Below are 26,614 nucleotides of genomic sequence, written 5' to 3'. Positions count from 1 at the left end.
CTGTGTTAGAGCTAGTACTAATCGCACTTGTATCTGCGGTTGGTATGCGGGAAATTGAAGTTAGAAAGAGCCGGAAATCCGCAATAAAGACCCCGTCTGGAAGGTCTTATACGGGGCAAAACCGGTAGTTTCTTCTGGGGTTGTCATGGTAATCAGCACTTTTACATACTTTTTTTTATAAATACAATGCTGTCTGCTATAAGAATAACCAATCCGTCAGCCTTGCCCGACGAAGACGGCGAGAAGTAACTGACAAGTACTTCCCAGGCCATGACACAATTGATCAATTGTAATAATTTAATCAAATTCTGCTCGCTCTCCTTTCGTCTGTCTCCGGCCGGTATGTACCCGAAGAGAAGAGAGAAAAATTGTACCCGGTCGGACAACGTCGTCGCGATCCCATTCTCGATTTTTCTGATGTGGATTATAATGGGTTATTGATTCAATTAGGCGTGGCACCGGGGTCTGCCGGAACAGCGAACTCCCGCGCGCTAATCAAATTAACCTCTATAAATCTTGGACGCGTTCTGGATGATCCTTGGCCGAGTTGAGCTTTTTGAGAGTAAATCTGTGCTCATGTGTGGTGGGACTATAAGGTTTTTTAATATTTGGATTGTCAGAGTTGTCCGAAATTGAAACTGGTGGATCGCGAGTCGTGTTAAATACACTGAACGAACAAAAAAGCTTGATTGATACTGATTTGCTGCGGGCGACAGAAGAGCATGGGAACTTTTGCTGGAAAGAATGTTGTGGACAGAGAGATCCGTGTCTTAAAAATGTGCCACGAATGCGAAGCGTTTATGGAACTTGAAAAGTTTATGATTGAAAATCTCTTTTATATGTATACAAGCTCACCTCAGAGTAATAAAAGGCACATTTGTTTTCGTCGTCGCGGTCGTGCCATCATTGGCGTAGTAGCGGGGGAGGTTTGGGGACATATTTTGAAGGAAATTGAAAATATTGAACATGTTCAATAAAAATATGCCAAATGTTTCAAATGGAATTCTCAAAGTTTCATTTGCAAAAGTTATCTTGTGAAAATATTTCCTTCTAGTGAAAATTGGCAGCTTACCTTGACACCTAACTGTCGGCTCGTTGTGGAGGCTAGGTCAACCGCCGAGGACAACAACGAGTAGATCGCGGCGAAGCAAGAAGCTCAATGGTTCCTGGTATCGTGACTGGCAGCTTATTGGTTCACGAAATGGATATCGGTACCGAGAGAAATTCCGCCAGATTCTGTAGTCCTTGACTGACGGCGAACATGTACTGGAGAGTGTGCGAGAAATATCCCCATAGCGACCACCAAGCGATTCGCTACCGCACCGGCCAGTGGAATCCTGCTGCAGCACGTAGAAGGACAATCGACTAGCTAAAGTGGAAGACGAAAGTCTTTACCAAAAACCTCTTTGTTGAGTCACTTCAGCGAACAGCGATATCAAGTACGTTGATGCGGCTCATCTAACAAGAAGGATTGTGAAGGCTTGTGACGTTACAGTGCCACAAAAACTGGAGCAATACAGTAGAGGGCGTGCAGTTTAATGGTTAAATGAGTAGCTCAGTACGCTATACGCTGCTTGTCTTAGAGCCAGAAGGTGGGCTCAGAGAGCAAGATCGAAGAGTGAGAGAGGAGCGCAAGCGACGTTTCGAGAATGCAGGGACCTTTAAAACAGGATATCAAGCTTAGCAAGCAGGTTTTCCATAAGTAGCTGTACTGAGAAGTAGACGTCAATCCCTGGGGGACACGTACTGAGTCGTCATGACGAAGATGAGGGCCCGTCAACACCAGCTGAAATATGCCCGGGTAAGCTAAAGATAATCGTTGAAGGTATCGAATTAATAATTTTTCGTACAGACTGAAAAACTATACTAACTTAAACCTATTTTCAATTTGAACATTTCTCTACTTAAATTAAAGTCAAAATGATGAAAAACGCTATTGAAGAGCTGACAGCAAACATCTACCGGGTTATTCTGGCCGTACTGCGTGCGATGAGTAGAACGCTGAAAGAAGTCCATTCTCCGCAGAGACCTACCAGGAACGTTGAAGTCCAGCTTAGCGAGAAGCAGAGGGCAGTCAATATTGTCAGCGAGAAGATCGAACACAAAAAGTCGCTGCAGAAAAACTCTCCTGTTTCGTAGCGTAGGCAGGTTGATAAGAGCACTACGATGCTCATACGGTGGAAGTTCAAATCGATTTCGCCAGGGAAGCCGTCGAAGGGCATACCGGATGAAGCTCTTTTGCACCCGTCTCTTCCCGAAGCACGATTCATCTACCTGGCCACCGACATCGTACGGCGAAGAAGAAGGAGGTAACACAGACGAGTGGCAAGCGACTAACGATGAGCTCAAAGAAGCGTCGATGTGACTAAAATCAAAGAAAACTTCCGATCCGAATGGAATACCATCCGTGGCGCTGAAAGCTGCGATCCTGGCATATCCGAACATGTTCAGGATGCTACCGCTGAAGTCTTTAGATGATGGCAATTTCCCCGAAATGTGGAAGGTACAGAAGCTGATGTTGCTGCCAAAGTCAGGGGAGTACCCGGGCCATCCAGCCTCGTATAGACCAATGCCGCAGCGCTGCATAGAAAAAAAGAGCCAGATCGTGAAGAGCTACTTCCAGTGTAGAGTACTGCTGTACGAGACGAACAAAGGGCAGAAGGCAATGTGAGTCGCAGTGGACGTTCCTCAGTGCTCCATTCTCTGTCCATCTCTTTGGAACGGGATGTATGATGGGGGCTTAACAGTGCGGTTGCCCGGAAAAGTGAAAATAGTGTATTTCGTGGACGACGTGTCACTAACGGTGATGAGTGACACTTGAAGAAATGGAGGTGTCGGTGACGGAGACAATAGATACGATCGAGAGCTGGATGGACGGGGTCAAGCTGCAAATAGCTCACCACAAGACGGATGTGTTGTTGGTCAGCAACTGCAAAGCGGTTCAGCGGATACATATCACCGTCGAAGGGCATGTGATTGCATCGAAACGTGCACTGAAGCAATTGGGAGTGATAAACGACGACTGGTTGAGCTTTAACAACCACGTTGATTACACCTGCGAAATGTCGGTCTATTGTCTAGTGTTTCGTCATCGATACTGCGATATGGGGCTGCCTGGAGTGCGGCGCTGTAAACCAAGCGGAACCGCGAAAAGCTGAACAGGACATTCCGGTTGGTGGTCGTACGAGTTGCGATTGCGTACCGGAGGCAGTATGCGTTATCGCCGAGATGATTCCCATCTGCATCACCCTGTCGGAGGATATCAAGTGCAACAATCAATGAAACATCAGAAACGCGAGGAAGATGATGAAAATCGATTCGATGGTGACGTGGCAACAGGAATAGGACAATAAGGAGAAAGGAAAGTAGACCAACCGGCTCATCCAAACCTGTCGACGTGGCTCAATAGAAAACACGGAGAGATTATCTTCCACATGAAACAGCTCCTATCGAGCCACGGCTGCTTCAGGAAGTATCTTCGTCGTTTCGGGTACGCAACACCACCATTTTGACGGAGAACGTCGAGGAGACACCGGAGCATGTGGTCTTCGAATGTTCAAGGTTTGAAGCGACTTGCGGGGAGCTACTTAAAACGGCAGGGCCGGACTTCAACTCGGATAATGTAGTCTACAGAATGACAAGCGACGTAAAGACGAGGAACGCAATAAACATTATGATCTAGATCATGACCGTCTTACAGCGGAAACAGCGTGACGAACATCGAGCCACGGTTTCGTGAGAGTAATCACCTCCAGGGAATTCTCCGCAGTAATTAGCTAGATCCACAGCGGAGGACTAGTCGAGTAGACTGCAACAGAGCTCCGAGTATGAGTCGTCGAAATGCCAGCGAACCGGACGATCCATCCGGAATCGCCAGACCACGGCACCCCACCGCTTGTTCCGATAGAAAAATAGCGAAAACGAAAGAAGAATCGGTATTGGGAAAACTTTTTCCGTCAGGGAACTCTTCGTCAGCGTAAGCTAGATTCACCGCTGGGGACTAGACTGAGTAGACCGCGACGAAACATCACCAGTCACGGGTCATCAGGACACCAGTGAACCGGACGTCCTGCTTCACCGGAATCGCCGAACTGACTTCGGCACCTAGCTGATTGGCTCGATTTCGGGAGAAATTTTCTCGCCGTGGAACTTTCTGTCGGGGTAGGTCAGGTCCATCGTCGAGAACTAGACCGAGTTGTTCGCGAACAAGTCGAAGAGCTGAATGGCTCATTAAGGAAGTAGTGCTAAAGGGCCCAAGAAGAGAACTGAAGGGCTTAAAGGAGTTGCGGAGCCCAATGGCACCCGTCGCGGAGCCAAAGGGCTCAACAAGTTGTGGTACTGAAACCAAAGAAGAATCGGTATCGGGAGAACTTCTTTCGTCGGGAAACTCTCCGTCAGCGTACAGTCAGATTCAGCGCCGAGAGCTAGACTGCGTAGACCGCAACGAGACACCACCAGTCGCGCCGGGGCTCCAGCAAACCAGACGGCCTACTCTACCGGAATCGTCGAACTGAGCTCGACACCTGGCTGGTTGGCTCGCTTTCGAACTTCTCTCATCGGGGAACTCTTCGTCGGAGTAGCCTAGATCCATCGTCCGGGACGAGACCGCGTACTAAATGGCACAAGGGAACTGAAGGGCTCAGTAAATTAGTCTGAAATCAGTAGTATGAGTTTGCCGCCCAGATTGTCCTCGTAGGGGAAGAGCACTAATTCTAGACCCACAGCTAGCTTTCCTACTACCATACAGAAATTGCCACGTTGTGTGGATGGTCGAAAACTGGTAGTGTGTCGAGGATGCACAGAAAAAAATATTTTGTAATTTTCAATTTATTTTCTTGCACATATTTGGAGCATGAATAAAAATGTAAAATTAAGTTCCACCACAAATACACACAACTTGTCGTGCTTTCTTCAAGCAATTTTACTGTAATTTTACACGTTGATTGAAAATTGCAGTTTCATTAAACGGGATACCAATTTCTTTTAATGTATTTTTAATCCAATATTGCTGTAAAATAAATGACATGTAATATTACACGAACGAAAGTGTAGAATCATATGCTCCGATTAATTGCATAGAATTCAACTTAGTTTTCAATCAAATTTTTGATTCAAGCTCTGTATGTTTACATTCGTATCGATTTACATGTCGTTTAAAGTTCATTATTTTTTGGTGTGCCGGTACTACTGAAAGAACTAGAAAGAACTAGAACTAGACAGGCATAATTTTGGTCAATCCTGAAAGTCCGAAATGATATTTGATGTCATAAGTACAATGTAGTATTCTTCATACTCCCATTAGCGCTTGTGTATGTGGAATATTATTCACATTATATTTAACGTTTGGTAGACAACCCTATTTTCATATTTTTTCAGTGCACCATATAAATAACACCTTTTGTACATTATATTTATATAATTAAATGGTAAGGTTTTCCTTTAAAAACCGCGACACGTATAAACGATCTAAATAGTCAATGGACAAACATGGATTCACGCTTGAAGTCTAGTAGAAAACCCATCTACGACCGCATACCACATCCAAACCGTTATAAATTTTGATTCCGTCAATGAAATATTTTCAAACTTGCAGGGGATATACTTGATTACTATATCTTTCGAATGCCATGTACTAAATAAGTAGACAAATATTTTTTGTATATAGAGATAGGATCAAACCCGTGGGTGGTCGCTGGAAGCCTTATGAAACGTGTCATAAAACTTCAAATTGCAATTTCTCTCGAATCCCTCGATGGATCATTTTGAAATTCACTGAGAAGATGCTTGGATACTGTATCTTTCGAATTCCGTATGACAAATTTGTGGTCATTTTTCTTTGTTAATAACGGTTTTAGGAACACTGTGGCTCCGTTTGTTTAAACTGTCATTTGAGCGATCATTTATTTTGACAATTGTTTGTCTTTGCTATCCGCAAGTTCTGTCTCAGGACTGGACTATCACGCCTCGTTCTATCCTGTTCAGGGGAAAAAAGCTCAACAAGTATACCATTGAATAGATTCATAGAGCGCTAGGGTAGTTTCACAGGGTCTACTCTACCGCGGATTGACGCAATTCAGTAGCTAAGTTCTTATACATACATTGTCAGAATAATTTTCTCGTTTGGCCTCGGTACTAGATTTAATTAGTTTGTTTGAGTAGAAGCTCATCACTTAAAGCCATAATTCAAGTGCAAGTTTCAGGTTGTTACCGGTAACATTGGACAAATCTATGATGAATCATCTCGGATGCCGGCAAACCTATTACCAAACACAATCAAATGAAACCATGAATAAATGTGTAATTAGATAACAGGTGAAATGGCTTTGACAGTACTAACAAGTCAGAATAACAAAGCAACGTTATGCTACGTTGGGAATTTCAATTTAACTGCCAATGTAAAATAAATTTGACATGAGAACTGTCAATTCAAACGTTCTGCATTATTTTTGAGGAAGTATGGTTATCCCTATCACTAGTCATTAAATTATTAAAGAGATCAAATTTTAATCATACAAAATTCGACATTTTATTGCAATTAATAAATGCACAAGCAATGGGAATTCAGTATAACGTTAGGCGATTGATGATGATGGAAACATTTAAAATGAAGGCAATTATTATTCTAAATCATCAAAACAGCAAACAAACCAGTTTTGTCACTGATACTAGCCATTCTATGAGAGGTTTTGTTGAATATGATCAACGAAAGACGTTTGTAGGATAATGAGCCTATTATCGCTCTGTTTCGCTTATCGTCCCAGCTATTTGAAGCCGTTGGTTAGAGTAGCGCCTGCAATCTTTGTTCAACGTATTGGCTCAAATTGTAGTGTGGGAATTAGGGCATTCGATACGAGTTTTCGTTGCGCTCAAACAAAAGTATTGCACCAGTCTCAGGCCATTTTTGTTATTATATACAATAATATTGGTTCTTACGAACGAAGCAAAGATATTGATGCCAATTGATGCGCATTCCATCGGTTTTAGGCCGCGGATTTAATGAAATAGTTTAGCACCTTCTCTCACAGGGCCAAAATAGGCTCTTTACCCTATCAAATGCGTTATATGAAGGGTCGCCTAGAACGAAGCCGAATCTACCTACGAAACATGGCAGCGGCTAACTATCGAGTTAAACAACAAACATTTTCGTTTTGGGGCCAGTTTATTCAGAATGAATGTACATAATTTTCCACAGGAATAATATTATATACACAATTATTTGATTGAACTAGAAAACGCGGTCCAACATATCGCTGCTTTGCTCTGGTAATATGAACTGAACGATATTCTTGGATGAATTTTCCAAAAGCGTTATGTCTGTTTATCTGTGACAATATGGCATATTCGTAATACAGTAGTGATTCGCTGGTTTGGACACTTTAACTGGATTGCTTTTTGTGTGGACCTCCGCTAGTTGGATCATTGTCTAACTAAAAAGTGTCTGAAAGTCAAAATCTTCTGTCAAATTTACGTTGACAGTCAAATTGACATCAGTTATGTGAACAGAACAGATGCACAGATGAACAGTTTTTCACATCTCTCAGAAAAAACAAATCAAATCTATGGACAGAAGCTGTGGCTCAAGCAGTGAATGATGACTGTCTTACCAATACACATTTACTTCTCCTATCTTTTAGACATAAAAATAGCGTTATCACACTCTTGATTCTTCGAACAACCCAATGCTTTGCAATTTTAATGCGATTTTAAATTGATGCTTTATGCAAATGTTTACAGGTCGTTATTTGACATATACAGATTACTGTTTCACATAAATAGGTCAAAGGACTATGAATCCAGCGCAAGGATAGGGGCTTAAATAGTTGAATTAAAGTTGTTTGCTTGTGTTTCGATCATGGGATTCAGCGTCTATCTAGTAGGCACGTCGATTCTGCCAGATACTGATGAGACGAAGTCTAGATGCAAATCCTATCACTAGTGTACAACATGGTTATCATATTTTTTTTCCTTAAAGAGTAATATAGTAAAGCTGTTTGCTTATTAATTAAGTTTTACCAAAAATTTATCATTTAATTACTTATGAACAAAAAAAAGTCGACTACGTATTTTAAACCTCTGTTGCACCGGAAAAAAACCAAAACAACACATGACTTAATAAATGAATTGATTTCCGCCCATTATTTATACCCTAACTGTATTGCATGTCAGATCACTTAAACACAACTCAAGCAATTATTACCCCGGGGCGGTACGAACAATTTCACATGCGCGCTCATCCAAATCATCTAAATTATCTGCAATCGGTTAAATATTATGATCATTATACACCGAAAACGTTTTCATCGACATCACGCCGCTGTTCGTGTACTGTTTGCGGAAAATTTTGCACTCAATTTACCCTGATGGTATAGGTGGCTGCAGTTAGCGAGATAAACAAACTGCGTAAAAAAAACAAACGGGGAAGCGTAAAAAATCTAAACAAATTTATAAATATATTTAACCAGCGTCAGTCAGTAGCAAGGTTTCCAACTCGACGCGATACTGAATTGCTGGTCAGTTAGCAGAAGAAAAACCCGCTGCGGATGGTTGAAGCGAAGAAAGCAGTAAAAAAAAGAATACTGTCATGTCCGTCCGTCCGGCCGGTTTTGCAAGGGAGAGAAAAGGGTGAGATGGTCATCGACGTCGAATGGATTGACGTTTTGCTCGTGACGTACGACGCGACAAGTAGTATATTATTTCTCGAGTAGTGTATTGGCGCAAGTGGATGCTTGCCGAAAAGTTGGTATACTATCGAGTAGCATAGTTGAAGTGATGGTACTCTGTGTGAAATATTTTGAATGTTATGGTGAAAGCAATTTGGCGATATTTCTGATTCTGCACAAAAAGCGCATTCTTTATTATTGCTTATTAATAGGGTCTTTAATAGTCCATAATCACATTTGAATGGTTTGGCATTTTTATCAAATTCGAATAAATAGGGTCTGCGGCAACTTGAAAGTAATTTAGTGCCTTGTGCTATCGGAACCGACAAAAAATTAAATTACGGGCTGCTTTCAAGTGCGATTGTTTTTGTTCCAATGGAATCACGTCGGAACCAAAGTGATGTGACAATGTGACGTTAACCCTTTTAGCAAAGTCACTCCCAACGATTTATCAAACCCCTATTAAATTGAAGCGGTTGTGTACGGTTGTCCACGTTTCTTCCTTAATTAATGTTCAAAATAATTCGTTGATTTAATTCTTTATTAAATGAATAATTTGATTGCCGTTTAATTTTGAATCATCTTCATTTTGTATGTTGGCCTGGCCGCTTTAATGCTTGTGTCATATTCCATATATGCCTAGACTAGACTAGACAATGGAATCACGTCGGAAGTAGTGCGCTGTTTGGTACAATGATATGCTATACAGCGCAGTACTTTCGGCATCATGGATTAGCACTAAACAAGAGAAAAAAACGATTGTCGCTGGGTGCATTTTCCAGGTTTCAACTGTAACGAAAATAGTTAATAGTTTTCAAGGTTGGAGACGGCCTCCAAGAGATTCTACTGACAAATGTTTTGAAAGTGGAAACATGCCTGACTGCATACTAGCAGTCTAACTGCATACTAACAGAGCAGCCAATTTTCAACAGGTTTGTTTGACCTTGAAGGAAGAACAAATCTCAAATCATGCCCTACTATGTTCACTTTGCGGTTGTTAATTGCATCATTCATTCAAACAGCCCAGCTGCTCAATTATTTTGCATTCATTTTGAATTTCATTGCCTCTGTAAATATTTCTCTACTGGGGTATTGACTAGGTTTTTCAAGCAAAACTACTTTGAACATACTTCCTACTGGTTATGTATGCTTGAAAACGCAAAATATGTCAAAATTTAATCTAAACTGGTCTCTACAGAGTAGATGACAGTTTTGGTTGGTGCATGAATAAGCATCAATTTGAAATGAAGACGCACAGTTTTGCATTGAAAATCCCGACAGCTTGAAAGTGAGTGACTGAAGGAGGCTTTGAATTTGAATCATGGTCGGGGTGGATTGAACGGACATTTCGGAAGCGCTGATGATGATAAGGACGCATTCTACGCGCAGCTCGAGAAGCACGAATACGACAGCTGCCCAAGTCACGACGTCAAAATCATCATAGGAGATTTAAACGCTCAGGTTGGCCAGGAGGAGGAATTTAGACCGATTATTGGGAAGTTTAGCGCACACCAGCTGACAAATAACAACAGCTTACGACTAATTGATTTCACCGCCTCCAAGAATATGGCCATACGTAGCACCTATTTCTAGCACAGCCTCCGATATAAGTACACCTGGAGGTGACCACAACAGACTGAATCACAAATCGACCACGTTTTGATCGATGGACGGCACTTCTCTGACATTATCGACATCGGAACCTATAGTGGCGCTAACATTGACTCGGACCACTACCTGGTAATGGTAAAGCTGCGCCCAAAACTCTCCATAATTAACAATGTACGATACCGACGCCCGCCTCGGTATGATCTTGAGCGACTGAACCAACATACGCGCAGAATCTGGAGGCACCGTTGCCGAATGAGGGTGCGCTCGATGCGGGCCCCTCTTGAGGACTGCTGGAACATTATCAAAGCAGCCATAAACAACACAGGTGAACGCGTCGTCGGGTATGTGGAACGAAGTCAACGGAACGACTGGTTTGACGAGGAGTGTAGAGAGATTCCAGAAGAGAAGGACGCAGTGCGGGCATTGATGCTGCAGTATGGAACGCGGCTGAACGTAGAACGATACCGACTGAAGCGGAAGCAACAGACCCGCCTCTTCCAGAAGAAAAAAACGCCGTCTGGAAGAAGCAGAGTGTGAGGAAATGGAACAGTTGTACCGCTCTCAAGAAACCCGAAAATTTTATCAGAAGTTCAACGCATCCCGTACCGCGAGCCGAAATCTGTAGGGAGAAGGATGGAAACATTCTGACGGATGGACGAGAGGTAACTGAAAGGTGGAAGCAACACTACTTTGAACACCTTAACGGTAATAAAGAAACGGATGCAGACGGCCAAGACAGCTGGGGAGACTACTACGTCAGTACGGCGGGCGATGGAAACCAACCTATTCCCACGCTGGGGGAAGTTAAAGATGCCATTCAACAGCTTAAGAACAATAAAGCAGCTGGTAAGGATGGTATTGGAGCTGAACTCATCAAAATGGGAAAGGCTGGCCATTTGTCTGCACACGCTGATAGTCAGAAGCTAGGAGTCCGAACAGCTACCGGAGGAGTGGAAGCAAGGGGTTATTTGCCCCATTTATAAGAAGGGCGACAAGCTGGAATGTGAGAGCTATAGAGTGATCACCATCCTGAATGCCGCCATGTTATACCAGATTATCTTCCGACGCCTATCACCTATTACAAATGAGTTCGTAGGAAGTAATCAGGCCGATTTTGCCAACGGGCGCTCGACAACAGACCAGATCTTCAGCGTGCGGATAATTCTCCAGAAATGCCGTGAATATCAGGTCCCAATGCACCACCTGTTCGTCGATTTCAAGGCGGCATACGATGGCATCAACCGCACAGAGCTATGAAAAATTATAAACGAACACGGCTTCCCCGGGAAACTCACAAGACTAATTAATGCGACGATGGAGGGGGTGCAAAACTGTGTGAGGATATCGGGTGAACTCTCAAGCCCATTCGGATCCTGCCGGGGACTACGACACGGTGATGGTTTCTGGTGCCTGTTGTTTAACATTGCACTAGAAGGTGTTATGTGAAGAGCCGGGTTTAACAACCGAGGCACGATTTTCACACGATCCAGTCAACTTGTATGCTTTGCGGATGACCTGGACCTTATTGGGAGAACATTTGATACGGTGGTTGAGCTTTACACCCGACTGAAACGAGAAGCAGCAAAAGTTGGATTCGAGGAGGACCTGCAACCATTCGGAGTCTTCGAGCGCCGCGTGCTTAGGACTATCTTTGGCGGCGTGCAGGAGAACGGTGTGTTTGAGGCGAAGGATGAACCACGAGCTCGCCAGGCTCTACGGCGAACCAAGTATCCAGAAGGTGGCCAAAGCCGGAAGTTTACGCTGGGCAGGACACGTTGCGAGAATGCCGGACAACAACCCTGCTAAAATTGTGTTCTGCTCAAATCTGGCAGGTACAAGACGACGAGGAGCACAGCGGGCTAGGTGGGCTGATCAGGTGCAGCAAGATCTGGAAGGTATCGGACGCAGCCCTGGTTGGAGAGAGGCAGCCACGAACCGAGTGTTATGGAGAAGAATTGTTGATCAGATTATATCAAATTAATTGATGTAACATAATATAAATAAATAATAGTATTGTAAATTCTTGGTAGAGGTGCGATCTTTGAGGTAAAATTATTTTCAGCAATTGTGAAAAACATGCAGAAGGAATCCGGCAATGATAAACGATTGTTGTTTTTAAATTTAGGGCAGGGCATAGTGGAGAAAATTACGCAGCGCAAGAAGCTTGTTGTCATCTCTACTCTTAGTTGACTAGCAAAACGACCAATCAGACGCTGATTCAGTATTGAGGTTAGGACTGGATTAAATTAGTTTGCGATTGTCTTTTCTTAGGATTAATGTAACAAGGTAGAGCTGAACTCAATTAGATTTGGCATTGCCTTGAAAAAAAATGGCCCTCTATAATTGAGTCAAATAATAACCTTGCAGATGGCAACACAGAACTGGAAAACTACTTCAAACTGATTGTTTTGTTTAATTTGGAGAAATATCAAGGGAAATTGGAAGGTAGTTTCTACGGAAAAAAACACGGGAAATCCCAATACTAGGTTTTTGGATAAAGCGCATACTTAAATTTAAGTACCTCATTTTAAGTATATCTTAAACAATTTAAAATTCCTTTATTAAACTGTTTGAGCTAGACAGAGTCGAATCTCTTGTATTGCGTTTGACAGCGCTAATAAGTAAGAGCGAAAGGTGATTCGCAAACGTATCTAAATTAAAGGTCAATTGAAAAAACTTAAAAAAGCGACCATGTTTCAAAACAAAACAAAAAAATCAGTTTTTATCGCTGCTCTTCAAGCAATCTTGAACTTGAGCTAGAACTTGTGCGACCACCCTCGGCTGCTACTCCGTTATCGATTTTGATTAGCTGAAGTTGCATAGGGAATCAGTAGATTGGGAGTAGCGAAACATCTTTCAATGTGCAACTCTTGATAATCCCAAAGTGTATATTGATCAATACCGGCGCCGGCCAGGTCCGAACGTAGATCGCGGAAGGAAAGGGAAGGGATATTAGTCCGATACTTGCTATTGCTAGAGGCCGTATATACTACTGCGCACTCCACTAGTATCACGGGAGGAGGGTATTTGTTAGTATGTATAGGGGTGCAATTCTTCACCAGAGAGGTGACTCCACTATCTGGACTAGTGATATCGACCTGGCAACAAATGGACTGGGGACCAACGGCTTTACTTCCCTTCCGAAGGAAGACGTCACCACAGATTTTTTCATCTAAGAAAAATCTCAACGACCTCGGCTGGGATTGAACCCAGACCAACAGGGATGGGTGGCGGTCACACATAACACTCAACCACCGGTGCCGTCTTTTATCGCTGTTCTTCACGCAATCTATATGAAATTAAATGAATGTATTCGGTGCTATGTTAGAATACTTCTTATTGAATTTCATGAAGATTTTGCCAGCGCGAAAAAACGATATACAGTAGGATTCCGTTTTTGGCAACAATACTTTTTTTCAGTTGCCAAAACTGGAACCATGCCAAAACTGGAACCTTACTTTGAAAGCTTTTATTTTCAATTTGTAACAATATGAATGTTACAAGGATATTAATTATATAAGAATCTGTGAAATTGAAGGAAATGATAGAAAAAATCAGCAATTTTATGTTTATTCGCCATGCTCGCCCCATAAAATATAGTAAATATGACTCTCATGCTTGGAAATAAAGTCAAAAGTTACATCAATTATTTCAACAAAAGTGTATTGAGCATTTTTTTTAAGATTTACTATGTACAACAACAATGTTGTTAAAAATGGAACTTTTTTGTTGCCAAAAATGCAACATGCCAAAAACGGAATCTTACTGTACTAAATTCACATTAAATTTTACTGTTTCCGAGAAAAAATGTGTGGAAAAAAAATCGATTATTTTAATGTTAACATGCCCCCACCCCTTTTTTACTGTAAAAGTAGATTGTACATTGAAGTTTAGTGTAGAGATACTAAAGTTTATTGTTTTTGTGTTGTAGCATCACATGAGACTTTACTGTAAATTATTGTAAAACTACTATACTGTCACAGTGAAAATTATGGTTTTGTTACTGTACATTTCTATTCGGGGTAACATAAGGGACCATTCATAAATTACGTAACGCGTTTAGGGGAGGAGGGGGTTCGAGAAGATGTGACATGTTGTGACATATGGGGGAGGGGAGTAAGCTAGATTGTTACGTAACCTGTTTTTACTGAACAAAAAAAATTCGAAGGATTTGTTACGTAATAGGGGAGGGGGGATAGAGAAATTTATAACAATTTGTTACATGGGGGGAGGGGGAGTCAATTTTGGGCAATTTTCGCGTTACGTAATTTATGAATGGTCCCTAAAGGCATTATTCAGCGCACTACATGTTGGGAAGTCGCTGTGCCGTAGTCATGGTATTTGGAGCCCACTTTGTCTTATCGATTATTATTAAGGAATAGTAAAGTCCACAAGATTGCTGTAAACAATAAAGTTTGACGAGTTTTGCATCGAAGTCTTCGTGCATCCTCTCGAATATTTCATACGGGCGTATGTTCTGGTTAATGCCTGTGAAACATTTCATCGAAGTCTTGGTACTTTGAAATCTCCTAATACCAAGGAATGGGCATTTTTATAAACAGAAGTTTACTGAAAACTTGTTCAAATGCTAAATAATTGGAAACGTGTTCCAATCGTTTCTTGTTTATGCGCTGTCGTTTGAAATGTAGTGTTAATCAATGTCATAATGAGCCTCGTTGTGGTTTAGAAAGTGTTAGGCTTTCCTTCGGTTTTCTCCTCAGATGATGCTCTCCACAATTGGATACGTCATATCAATCTTGTCATTTTGCTCGCCTTAACATATGATGGAAAATTGCAAACTAGTTTCTCGACAAAAAAATCTAAAATCAATTAACTCAGAGAAATAATTTTAGCGCTTTCGAGAATGTGTATAGAAATTACAGAAAAATGATATTTTTGACTGGAGGAATCAAGATTCCATCTATCTTACCAACAATTTGTCATCACTCATTGATTGAACAGCTGTAACCGCACATGCACAAGAGACCAACAACTGAACAAGTCCTGTTCCAGCTCTTTCGCTCGATTGCAAGTGAAACAATTTCATTTCAAAATGATTATCCGGTTACTTGCCCCGCTCTACCCGCAGCTCCCCTACTCCCACCGCGGTACAAGTTATTGCAGTGCGGTGCGGTTGGACCGATCACGTTAACCACGCCATGTACCTACATGCAAACCGGTAGCATTATCACCGGCTTCAGTTCGTCGAACTTTCTTCTATTGCGACATGTGCTTTGTAGCGCAGGCAGACTGTCAACGATTCGCAAACTTATTCCAGGCTAGTAAAATCGACAATTGCGATTAAATTAAGATGAAAATAAGTAAAGAAAATATTCGATCTAGTGAATTGGCGCATTCAATTTTAGCCGGTCCTTTTTTCTACTCTATCCGCACACGTGATTGTGCCGGGATTAATGCAATCAGACAGCGAATGGTAGGTAGAAATGAAACAGAAAATTCCGATAGAAAGAGGAGTTGATTGTGAAGAAAAAAAAAACCGGCCGGCATTTGGCGCAAACGCAACGGGAATGCTATCGTACGATCCGGGCTTGGTGCTTCCAGTTCATTAGGTGATACGCAAAAAGTAACGAAATGTAGCACTATAGTTCACGTCCGGTGGCGACGGGTCATCGAGAAATGTAGTAGAATGATCAAAGCTCACTTTTAACGTACCGAGACAACTACACTGGCAATTTAATCGATTCATCGAACCACTGACTATCGTTACCCCAGTTAATAACTGCAAAATTACTCGAGTCACGTTATACCGGCACACATTTGAAGCTGCTAATCACACTTTCATCCCGTGTACTTACCGAGGGCCTTCATGTACTCATCGAATCCCTCCGACTTCTCCATCTTGTACTTCTTTCCAACCCAGGCTGCCATTGTTGATGATTGTATTGTTTAAGGAGGTAGTAGGATCAAAAATGAAACTATAAATGCAACGATTAAAATTCACCACCACGGACTGTAGCGCACCACCGTTTACACTGGAATACTCGATTCGGTTGTGGTTCGTTTTCATTTTATACCGGCCTTCGTTCGGTTTTTGTAGCACACATGAACCGATAACAGACGAACGCGAATGCGTTTGCCAAGTGACGTTCGCTTGGATTATAGCATGCTGTCTTCGCGGGAGACTGCTGCCCGTGTGGGTTGCCAGTTTTGTAGTTTATGCGATAGGATGGTGTGGTATATTTGAATCAATTACTGTTACCATATTGTCAGGAAAGGAACAAGGGGGAAACGGGGTGATTGATTAAATGTATTCTGATCAAAAAATGGATATACATATCCTGGTTTTACATTATTGAACGGTTGCTAACTAATTTGTGACATCCGAATGGTGGTACACACTGAGGCAGAAGGATACGATTTAGTTGTGAACTATTCAAATTTGCTATAATCAGACATGAAGGTCGTTATTCACCAGTGCAATACATACGAAATACGATTCGAATTTCTGGCAGATTTATGTCAGAATTGCAGCTCAAATCCAACAATCGATATCGATTCTGTCAGTTTCTTACTCGCTTGTTGCATTTGAACCGGTATTCTAACAGAATCGAATCCTTTAACGGGGCCACCGAGTACAGAGCATATCTGTAGGTGAAAGAAAAACAAACAACTTTTTTTAAATGTTAGTATTTCGGACAAAACTTACGGTTATAATAATAAAGATCCATCATACAAAAAGTCAGTAGCAAAACTATCTAAGAATATATCACAATAATTTCAGAACATAAGTCACAGTATTTGTGTAGGTATGGCGTGGAACGCACGGGGGAGCTGTTATGTATGAACATTATGAAATACACTTTTCAGTTTCGTGTAATAGGTACTTGTGAGTTCAGTGGCGTAGTAAGAAAATTTTTCGGAGGGGGGGGGGGGGGGTATATGAAATTTTTTTGTATATATATGAAAAAATGTTCAAAAACATTATGAACAGGAAAAAAATGTTCAAAACCAACAACTCAGGGAGCGGGTTTGGGTAGTCAAGGTAGGAAAGCTAGCTGTTGGTATAGAATAAATGCTCTTCCCCTACGAGGACAATCTGGGCGGCAAACTTCAGACAGTCTAATTTGCTGTGCCCTTCAGTTCCCTTGTGCCATTCAGTACCACTTCCTCGTTGAGCTTCCGACTGGTTCGCGACCTACTCGGTCTAGTCCCCGACGGTAGATCTACCTACTCCAACGAAAAGTTCCCCTGCGAGAGAAGTTCGAGCCAACCAGCCAGGTGCTGTGTTCAGTTCGGCGATTCCGGTAGAGTAGGGCATCCGGTTTGCTGGAGCCCCGGCGTGACTGGTGGAGTATCGTCGCGGTCTACACGGTCTCCTTCCCGGCGGTGAATCTGACTGTAAGCTGACGGAGAGGTCTCAGACAAAAGAAGTTCTCCCGATACCGATTCTTGTTTGGTTTCAGTACCACAACTTCTTGAGCCCTTTGACTCCGTAACCGGTGCCATTTAGCACCGCAACTCATTTAAGCCATTTAGTTCTCTTCTTGGGCCATTTAGCACTACTTCCTTGATGGTCCATTCAGTCCTCGACTTGTTCGCGAACAACTCGGTCTAGTCCCCGACGATGGACCTGACCTACTCCGACAGAGAATTCCCCGGCGAGAGAAGTTCTCCCGAGATCGAGCTGATCAGCTAGGTGCCGAGGTCAGTTCGGCGATTCTGGTGAAGCAGGGTATCCGATGCACTGGTGCGCCGATGACCCGCGAATAGTGGTGTCTCGTCGCTGTCTATTCAGTCTAGTCCCCAGCGGTGAATCTAGCATACGCTAACGGAGAGTTCCCTGGCGAAAAAAGTTTTCTCAATATCGATTCTTCTTTGGTTTTCGCAATTTTTCTATCGGAACAACAGGTGGGGTGCCGTGGTCGGTCTGGCGAATCCTCACGGAGCGTTACGTCCGGTTCGCTGGCGTTTCGACGACCCATACTCGCTGCTCTGTTGCAGTCTATTCGACTAGTCCTCGGCGGTGGATCTAGCTTATACCTGCGGAGAGTTCCCTGGCGGTGATTGCTCTCCCGAAACCGTTGTTCGATGTCCATTCCGCTGTAAGACGGTCATGATCTACATCAACGGTTCTTAACATTTTTCGTACCACGGACCCCTTAGATATCACACTGGGTTGCCGCGGACCCCCACAGATAAACATCAGTTTTATATGCTATGAATATGTTAATTTCAATTTGTTAGGAAACAAGATTTGAAATTTCAATATGCACTCGGAGAATATATTTTTCTTAGCGAACTCCCAGCAATGACTTCGCGGCCTCCTAGGGGCCCGCGTACTCCAGGTTGAGAATCACTGATCTACATCATATCTCTGTTTACTGCGTTCCACGTCTTTATGTCGCTTGTCATTCTGTAGGCTACATTATCCGGGTTGATGTCCGGTCCTTCCGTTTTAAGTAGCTCCCTGCACGTCACTTCAAACCTCGGACATTCAAAGACTCTCCTCGGACATTCAAAGACTTCCAACCTCGGACATTCGAAGACGCTCCAGGCACAGTGTTAACGTTGCGTACCCACACCGATGAAGATACTCCTTAAGCAGCCGTGGCTCGGTAGGAGCTGTTTCAGGTAGAAGGTCATCTCTCCGTGCTTTCTATTGACCCACGTCGACAGGTTTGGATGAGCCGGTAGGTCCACTTTCCTTTCTCCGTATTATCCCATTCCTGCAACTCGTACGACCAGCAGTCGAAGCGTCCTGTTCAGCTTTTCGCGGTTTCACTTGGTTTTGAACGCCGCACCCCAAGCAGGAGCCCCATATCGCAGTATCGATGACGAAACACTAGATAAAGACCCGACATTTCGCATGTGTAATCCACGTGGTTGTTTAAGCTCAATCAGTCGTCGATTATCACTCCCAATTGCTTCAGTGCACGCTTCGATGCAATCACATGCCCTTCGATGGTGATCTGTATCCGCTGAACCCCTTTGCAGTTGCTGTCCAACAGCAACGTCTTGTGGTGAGCTATTTGCAGCTTGTCCCGTTTATCCAGCTCTCGATCGCATCTATTGTCTCCGTCACCGACACCTCCATTTCTTCAAGTGTCTCACCGTTATTGACACATCGTCCACGAAACCAACGATTTTCACTTTCCTGGGCAGCCGCAGTGTTAAGACCCCACACTGATAGAATATATCCGTAAATCTCTAGGAATTAATTTCGTACAAACAACTTTCATAAAATATACGAATTTTTCGTACATATGATGAATCGTTCGTAGTTCTATCGAAACACTTATTTTTTATTACGAGTTTTTCGTGAAAACCACGAAATGACTTTCGTTAGCTTATTACGAAACAGCTTCATTCAGCAAACGAGTCGTTCGCTGTTATATACGAATATCTTTATAATATTTACGAGTACCATTCCTCAAACCGTCTACGTCAAAAGAGGAATATGGAGCCATTGTTGCTATTCGTCAGATAATTGTTGTTGTCTGACTATTTAGTAGTCGTATCCGTGACCGCCGGTTGCAGGAAGATTTCCTGAAGCTCTTTCGCTTCCAGTTGATTCAGAATCTGGAGCAGTACAGAATCAGTTCAGCCGTCGCGAATTGCTCGTTGATTTTGTATGAATAATTTTGAGTTTTTCTCTGCCGGAGCAATATCGGTGCTGTCAAACATCGATCCTAAAAGATCGTTTCGTTTCTTTCACGAAAAATAATGTCGATAACTTTCGGGCAATGTAAACTAAATAAGTAAAATTTACGAAAAATTTCGTTCATCAATCAAGCGGCCATTTCTTCGTATCACAATAAAATCGATTTGGCCACATCGATTTTTTTAAATAAAAAAAACATCGATCCCAAAAGATCGACTGAAAACAATAAGAGGCTAATAAATACGAAAAGTTTTCTAAGATAAACGAAAAGATTTCGTGCGACCAAAGAAATCGTTCGTAATATACACAAACGTTTATTAAAATAAACAAAACATTTCATTTCATTCACGAAAAATAATGTCGTTATCAACGATAACATTCGTGCAGTGTACATTAAATGTGTAAATGGAAAGTTTCTTGGAGTAGAACTCCCCTTCTTTCTGTCTTATCAGATTAATGATTAATCCCCCTAATAGTGAGTTACGGAATTTATTTTCTCCAATAATTCAGATAGACAAATACTTACTTCAGCAAAGTTGTAGAGAAACTCGTTGCAAATATTTTACCCGAAGACTTCAACTCTCTATCTTTTAAGGTTTTTGAGATATGGGACATTATTTGTAAAAGGCCCCTTAAAAACAGTTTTTTCATCATAAGTTTTCTTCTAGATTTTTTCCATTATATAAATGTTCTAGAACATTGTTTGGACTATTAAACTGCATTACTTTGCCGAAGACGGAAACTTGCTATCGCTAGTATGTGTGGAGTTATTCACGTTTTTTGATTGAAAATAGCTCTTTTTCTAATGCCGATAACTTTTAAACGGGCAAAAACGGGAAAACCACTTTGTAAACAAATTAAAGTGCAAGAAAAGCACAACAAATGCAGGAAAAATCAGATCTCCCCAAGGCGGCCCTCTATGGAAATACTAGAGCCTAAGTTTGTCCATACTAGAGCTGTTCCGGCGTTAAATACATCACCATATATTACTGTTAGTTTTTATATTTCGATTATAGAGGTTTTAACCTTAAGGTCATTCGCCTCTTCGGGTTAGAAAAATCTCTTATGAAAAATTTCTAACCCTATGTGCGGGGTCGGGACTCGAACCCATGTGCGCAGCGTACAAGGCAATCCATTTACCAACTACGCTACACCCATCCCCTACTGTTAGTTCGGAAATAAAGGGTTAAAGTCGTAATAATTATCCTTTCTTACTTTTGTAAGCATGTCTTGAGTAAATACCCAAGCAACCAAAAGTTGATATAAAGGAACTACATAAGCTTCTCGTTTTAAGTAATTTTGCAATACGTTTTATGTTCTAATAGCGGGTTAAGCAGTTCTCTTAAAGCTTGAGCAGCTTGAAAGTTCCCTAAGAACTTTTTGTGAATTTTAAAGTGTGCTTTTTAAGTATTATCCGAACTTCTGTTTGCTTGTGTCAAAAGTTACAGTTGTTCAAAAACTCAATGCTTACGCCTGACACCGGAAACTGACAATTCCCTTGCGCCTACTTCATAACAATGGCGCAAGTGCAACCAAACGGCGAGTAATCAATTGCATTTGATGACGGAATGAGCCAAACTTCAGCTCAAGTATTTTCATAGAGGGCCGCCTTGGGGAGATCTGATTTTTCCAGCATTTGTTGTGCTTTTCTTGCACTTTGATTTGTTTACAAAGTGGTTTTCCCGTTTTGCCCGTTTAAAAGTTATCGGCATTGGAAAAAGAGCTACTTTCAATCAAAAAACGCTTTTAATCCACCACAGTGTGATGAGACATTTCTTATAACTCTTATCACTCTCTTCGGATATTATATCATTTGAGAACATTTAGAAATTGATGCTTCGCGATGTTTTTGATAACACATACTACGTGGGATAGTGGCAGGACTTAGAGAATCGCTCAAATCAGCATAAGACAACATCAGTGCTAGAAATCTCAAACCAAATCAATGGGAAAGCGAAAAAATGGCCCATAAAATAGACATACAAACGAATTATTGCTAATGCTCTGTTAATAAAATATCTAAATTCCTCAATCAATGCATTGTGGTGGGAAAACTGAATTTTCCTGTATTGTACTGAGCCAAAAAAATCGAATTTTTTTTAAATCGATTTGAAGTTCATACTTTACTCAAATTTCCAACGCGACTGAGAACTAAGAAACCAACGCTTTTTCTTAAAAAAGCGATACTAGCAGTGATACCATTCAAAGAAAATCAACAGTGAATATTTCCAGACTTGATTTTATTTCCTATTTAAGAACTATTGTGTTTTTTACATCCTATCGAAACCCAAAACTTCATGAAGTATTTGAAATTATTAAATTAAAATTTGTTTTTGCTATTGAAATTGACAAAATGATAGTATCGCCCCTTTGGCGATTGTTTACTTTTTCGGTCCCACCTATCAGCATTGAAGTATCGCCCTTACGTTTTTTTACAATACCAATTTTACGATTGGTGGGGGTTTGGTGAAAATCGATCTTACTGTCCAAACGGCATAATTCCGAAACCGTAATTTTTGAGGTTTTAAAATTATGCAGAATTAATTTTTCAGAAAATAGTAACAGAGTTCGTGTCTTTAGCGAATTTGTTGAGACTTTATTGTAGTCATGAATATTAACCTGAGAAAATTCACCATAAATATTTCTTGGACGATATACCGTAAAAATTATTTTATCAAATGATGCGCTGTTTAACGTTTGTAAAACTCATCGAAGATACTAAACCTCCGAAATTGGCGGTTTCAAAATGATGTTATTTTGACCTTAAATTACTGTTTTTGAACATTTGACCTATACATATAATTGGTCATACAACAAAAATCAAATGCTCATCAAAATCGATCAGAACCTGCTAGAATAGAATGGAAATCGTCATTTTTCATAAATTTCTCTCTACATTCGGAAAGTGTTATCCTCGTTATTAATCATATTACGTTTTCGTCTCAACTCGACGCATTCCCCAAAAAACCTGTCTTAATCCACCTAGTGGTGCAATTGTGCTTTTCTCATTTGTCCAGACTACGATTCCATGGCTGGTTATGTTCAATACAATGGTGGAAATGAATATTACATGTTCAGTACGATATGCACATACATACAATGGATCGACAGCCACGACCTTGAGATACTATGTGATACTGAAACATCGCTTGACCGCCGCTGGTTTCAAGCGATGCTTCAGTATCACATAGTAAGATCCGGGAGGTCCGGGTCCTGCCGAAAATGTTCAACTTGTTAAGAAATTTTAAACCAGTTTTAATTCTAAAGTAGCAACCCCTCACTGCATACTCCCTCCGGGCCGGTATGATTGTCGATTTTTAGTGTGATTGCATAACCTTTCTATATGAGAAAGGCAAAAATGTACCAAAGTCCAAAGAAGTCAATTTTTGTCAAACATCTCAATGTTTCATGCATTTTAAAATCATTTGGCATCAAAAATACAAATTTGATTTTGAAATTTTTTCATTTTAGTTTATATGGGAATTTGCTGTGTGATTGCACTCTTCAACTCGTAACTCCGGAACCGGAAGTCCAATCAATAAAAAATTCAATAGCAGCCGATGGGAAGGTTGTGCCTTTCATTTGAGACTAACTTTGTGCAAATCGGTTCAGCCATCTCTGAGAAATAGAGGTCACATTTTTTCCACATACACACATACATACACACACAGATATTTTCCGATCTCGACGAACTCAGTCGCTTGGCATATGACACTCGGCCCTCCGGGTCGGGATTAGATTGACGAATTTTAGAGTGAATGAGAAAGGCAAAAACATTTTTAGCAAATGTTGAAAGTTATGCATTTTTTTGGTGAGCAGTTCTATGTTTCATAGACATTAAATCAATTTTAACTTCGCTTCCTATTAAATAAAGACCCTTATTACAGTACATTTCTACAAAAACGAGCTCAATTTGAAAATAAATCTGAGGATAATGATTGATTACAGAACTTTGGAATTTTCTATTGGAATGTTTTCAGGCAGGAATTTGATATTGATGCATTTAGACAACTGTGAAATCAAGACCAATAGATCAGTTACATATCAGGACCCCATTCCGACAATTTATCAAAAGTCCTCATGATGTTTACAACAACAGGTTATCAATCTACGGATCAGATAACTGTTATTGTAATATTGAATTAAATCAGTCTGCATCAATAAATTTTCAACTTCAATCCAATTTTTTTTTTGGTGTGGTGGGGGGGGGGGGCATTGTATGGTGTTAAATCCCAAAACCTTCTCTTGGCTAAGCCGTTGCTTGGAGCTATTTATTTCGCTTTTCATTTTCCGATATGTTTCAGATCGATCCGATGGTTATAAGTTAGAAAAATTGCAGTCAGAAGGTTTGCACAAATGAACATTTTTGTACTGATAAGTTATCAAGTTCCTTCCAGACAACTTGGAAGTGTTCAGTGATTATCTCTAACGGTTGTAGATAGTAAAATGAAATACAAAATTCGTTTTATCGAAATAATGTTTAGCTTATTTCAATGGATTATTACTATATTGAACAATAAATAGGCAACAAAGAGTAATCAACAAACAACAAGCCATAACTTTTAAAGTATTCAAAATAGATATATATCTTCAGTATAGTTATTCGCAAAAGTAAGAGCTACAAATTTGCTGAAGACATCATTTCGATATAATCACTTCCAAGAAAATTTGTGAAAATATCTCACTCATAGGGGGATTAATCAGCAAAAGCACAATACCAAAAGAAAGGGCATATTACCTCCATTAAATTCTCCGAAGATACTATTGACCTAAAATAAGCCGTTTTGGCGTTAATAATAGATTACATGTTTTTGGTCATATTTCTGGCAATGGGAAATGATAAAAATCTTTCGTCCGCATTTAATGTTAAATATCTTTTTTGATAATAGTCCGATTTCAACAATCTATAGCTTGTTCGAAAGGTATTCGTTAAAGCTGTCTAAAAACATATAAATTGTTAAACTATGTTGTCAATTTCGGCAGATAATTCAAAAAAACTGCAAAAAACGCCATTTTTACACATTCAAACATTCATATCTTGGAAACTAAACATCAGTTCTTTCATTTAAAATTAGTTTGGATAAGATCGGTTCAGCCATTGCTGAGAAACACGAATGAGAATTTGTCCGTTACATACACACACACAGACACACACACACAGACATTGTCCCAAATCGTCGAGCTGAGTCGATTGGTATATAAGACTCGGCCCTCCGGGCCTCGGAAAAAATCTTGAAAGTTTGAGCGAATTCTATACATTTCTTTTATAAGAAATGTAAAACGTGAATATCTCCACACATACTAGCGATAGCAAGTTTCCGTCTTCGGCAAAGTAATGCAGTTTAATAGTCCAAACAATGTTCTAGAACATTTATACAATGGAAAAAATCTAGAAGAAAACTTATGATGAAAAAACTGTTTTTAAGGGGCCTTTTACAAATAATGTCCCATATCTCAAAAACCTTAAAAGATAGAGAGTTGAAGTCTTCGGGTAAAATATTTGCAACGAGTTTCTCTACAACTTTGCTGAAGTAAGTATTTGTCTATCTGAATTATTGGAGAAAATAAATTCCGTAACTCACTATTAGGGGGATTAATCATTAATCTGATAAGACAGAAAGAAGGGGAGTTCTACTCCAAGAAACTTTCTCAAAAACACCATATTGCTAAAGTCAACCGTTTTGACGCAATCTAAAAAACCCCCTTTTTTGCTCTTTGGGACCACTGTGCACTGTATGAATGAAAAAGCTAGTACTTTTATTATGTTATGATGTTGTTTGCTACTTTTTGCTCTTTAATGAGTTATTTAAGGTGGAAGCTACCCTAAAAATATTGCACACTTTGAAATATCTTTTTAAATTTAACAGATAGGGAGTAGCTTCGTTCCGCAAAAATATGTGTTCCAATACCACAAACAAATAAATGAAAGGTTTCAAGATCATAGGAGGATGGCTAGAAAAGCTGCGTGAAAAAATCAATTTTAAGTGGCTTTCAATAAAAAAAAGTTCCATAACTATTTTAATATCGTTTGATGGAATAGCATTTGAATGTCTTCAGCAATTTCTTTTGTAGTAACATTTGCTACAACTTTGCTGAAGACACAAACTCTCTATCTTCATTTGTTCAGAAAATAAATTTCGTCTATCACTTGTGCTTCTTATAGGTAAATTAATCACTGAACGATATATTTCTGTAGATGCGAAATTATGAAGGCAAAAACTTCTCCGAATAAACTACACTTCTAAAGTTAGCGGTTTAGACGCTATTAATTTTCAGCACGAAAACAACGTTTTAAAACACTGTGTACCCTTCCAATTTTACTTTCTTTCTCCTCCTTCTTTTTTCCTTTCCCTCAGGAAAATGATGAGAAGACACGCGAGGGCCAAATCTTCGACCCCTATGCGGGAATCGTGCCATTTGAATATATATATATATATATATATATATATATATATATATATATATATATATATATATATATATATATATATATATATATATATATATATATATATATATATATATATATATATATATATATATATATATATATATATATATATATATATATATATATATATATATATATATATATATATATATATATATATATATATATATATATATATATATATATATATATATATATATATATATATATATATATATATATATATATATATATATATTTATATATATATATATATATATATATATATAT

General features: G+C 40.2%; 1 protein-coding gene across 1 annotated transcript in view; it reads right to left on the bottom strand.

Annotated features, from left to right (window-relative positions):
• LOC131683883 (probable fatty acid-binding protein) overlaps positions 1-16,290 on the bottom strand; it is a 30,164-nt gene extending 13,874 nt beyond the window's left edge. The window contains exon 1 of the mRNA XM_058966256.1: positions 16,088-16,290. Within this exon, the coding sequence (XP_058822239.1) occupies positions 16,088-16,160 (73 nt within the window). The 5' untranslated portion in view covers positions 16,161-16,290. The remainder of the gene's footprint in view (positions 1-16,087) is intronic.
• Between the last annotated feature and the right edge of the window lie 10,324 nt (positions 16,291-26,614).

This window comes from Topomyia yanbarensis, chromosome 2 (genome assembly GCF_030247195.1).
Source record: "Topomyia yanbarensis strain Yona2022 chromosome 2, ASM3024719v1, whole genome shotgun sequence".
Classification (NCBI taxonomy): Eukaryota; Metazoa; Arthropoda; class Insecta; order Diptera; family Culicidae; genus Topomyia; species Topomyia yanbarensis.
The sequence above is the reverse complement of the archived record's forward strand: the minus strand, read 5'-3'. Positions and strand labels throughout refer to the sequence as shown.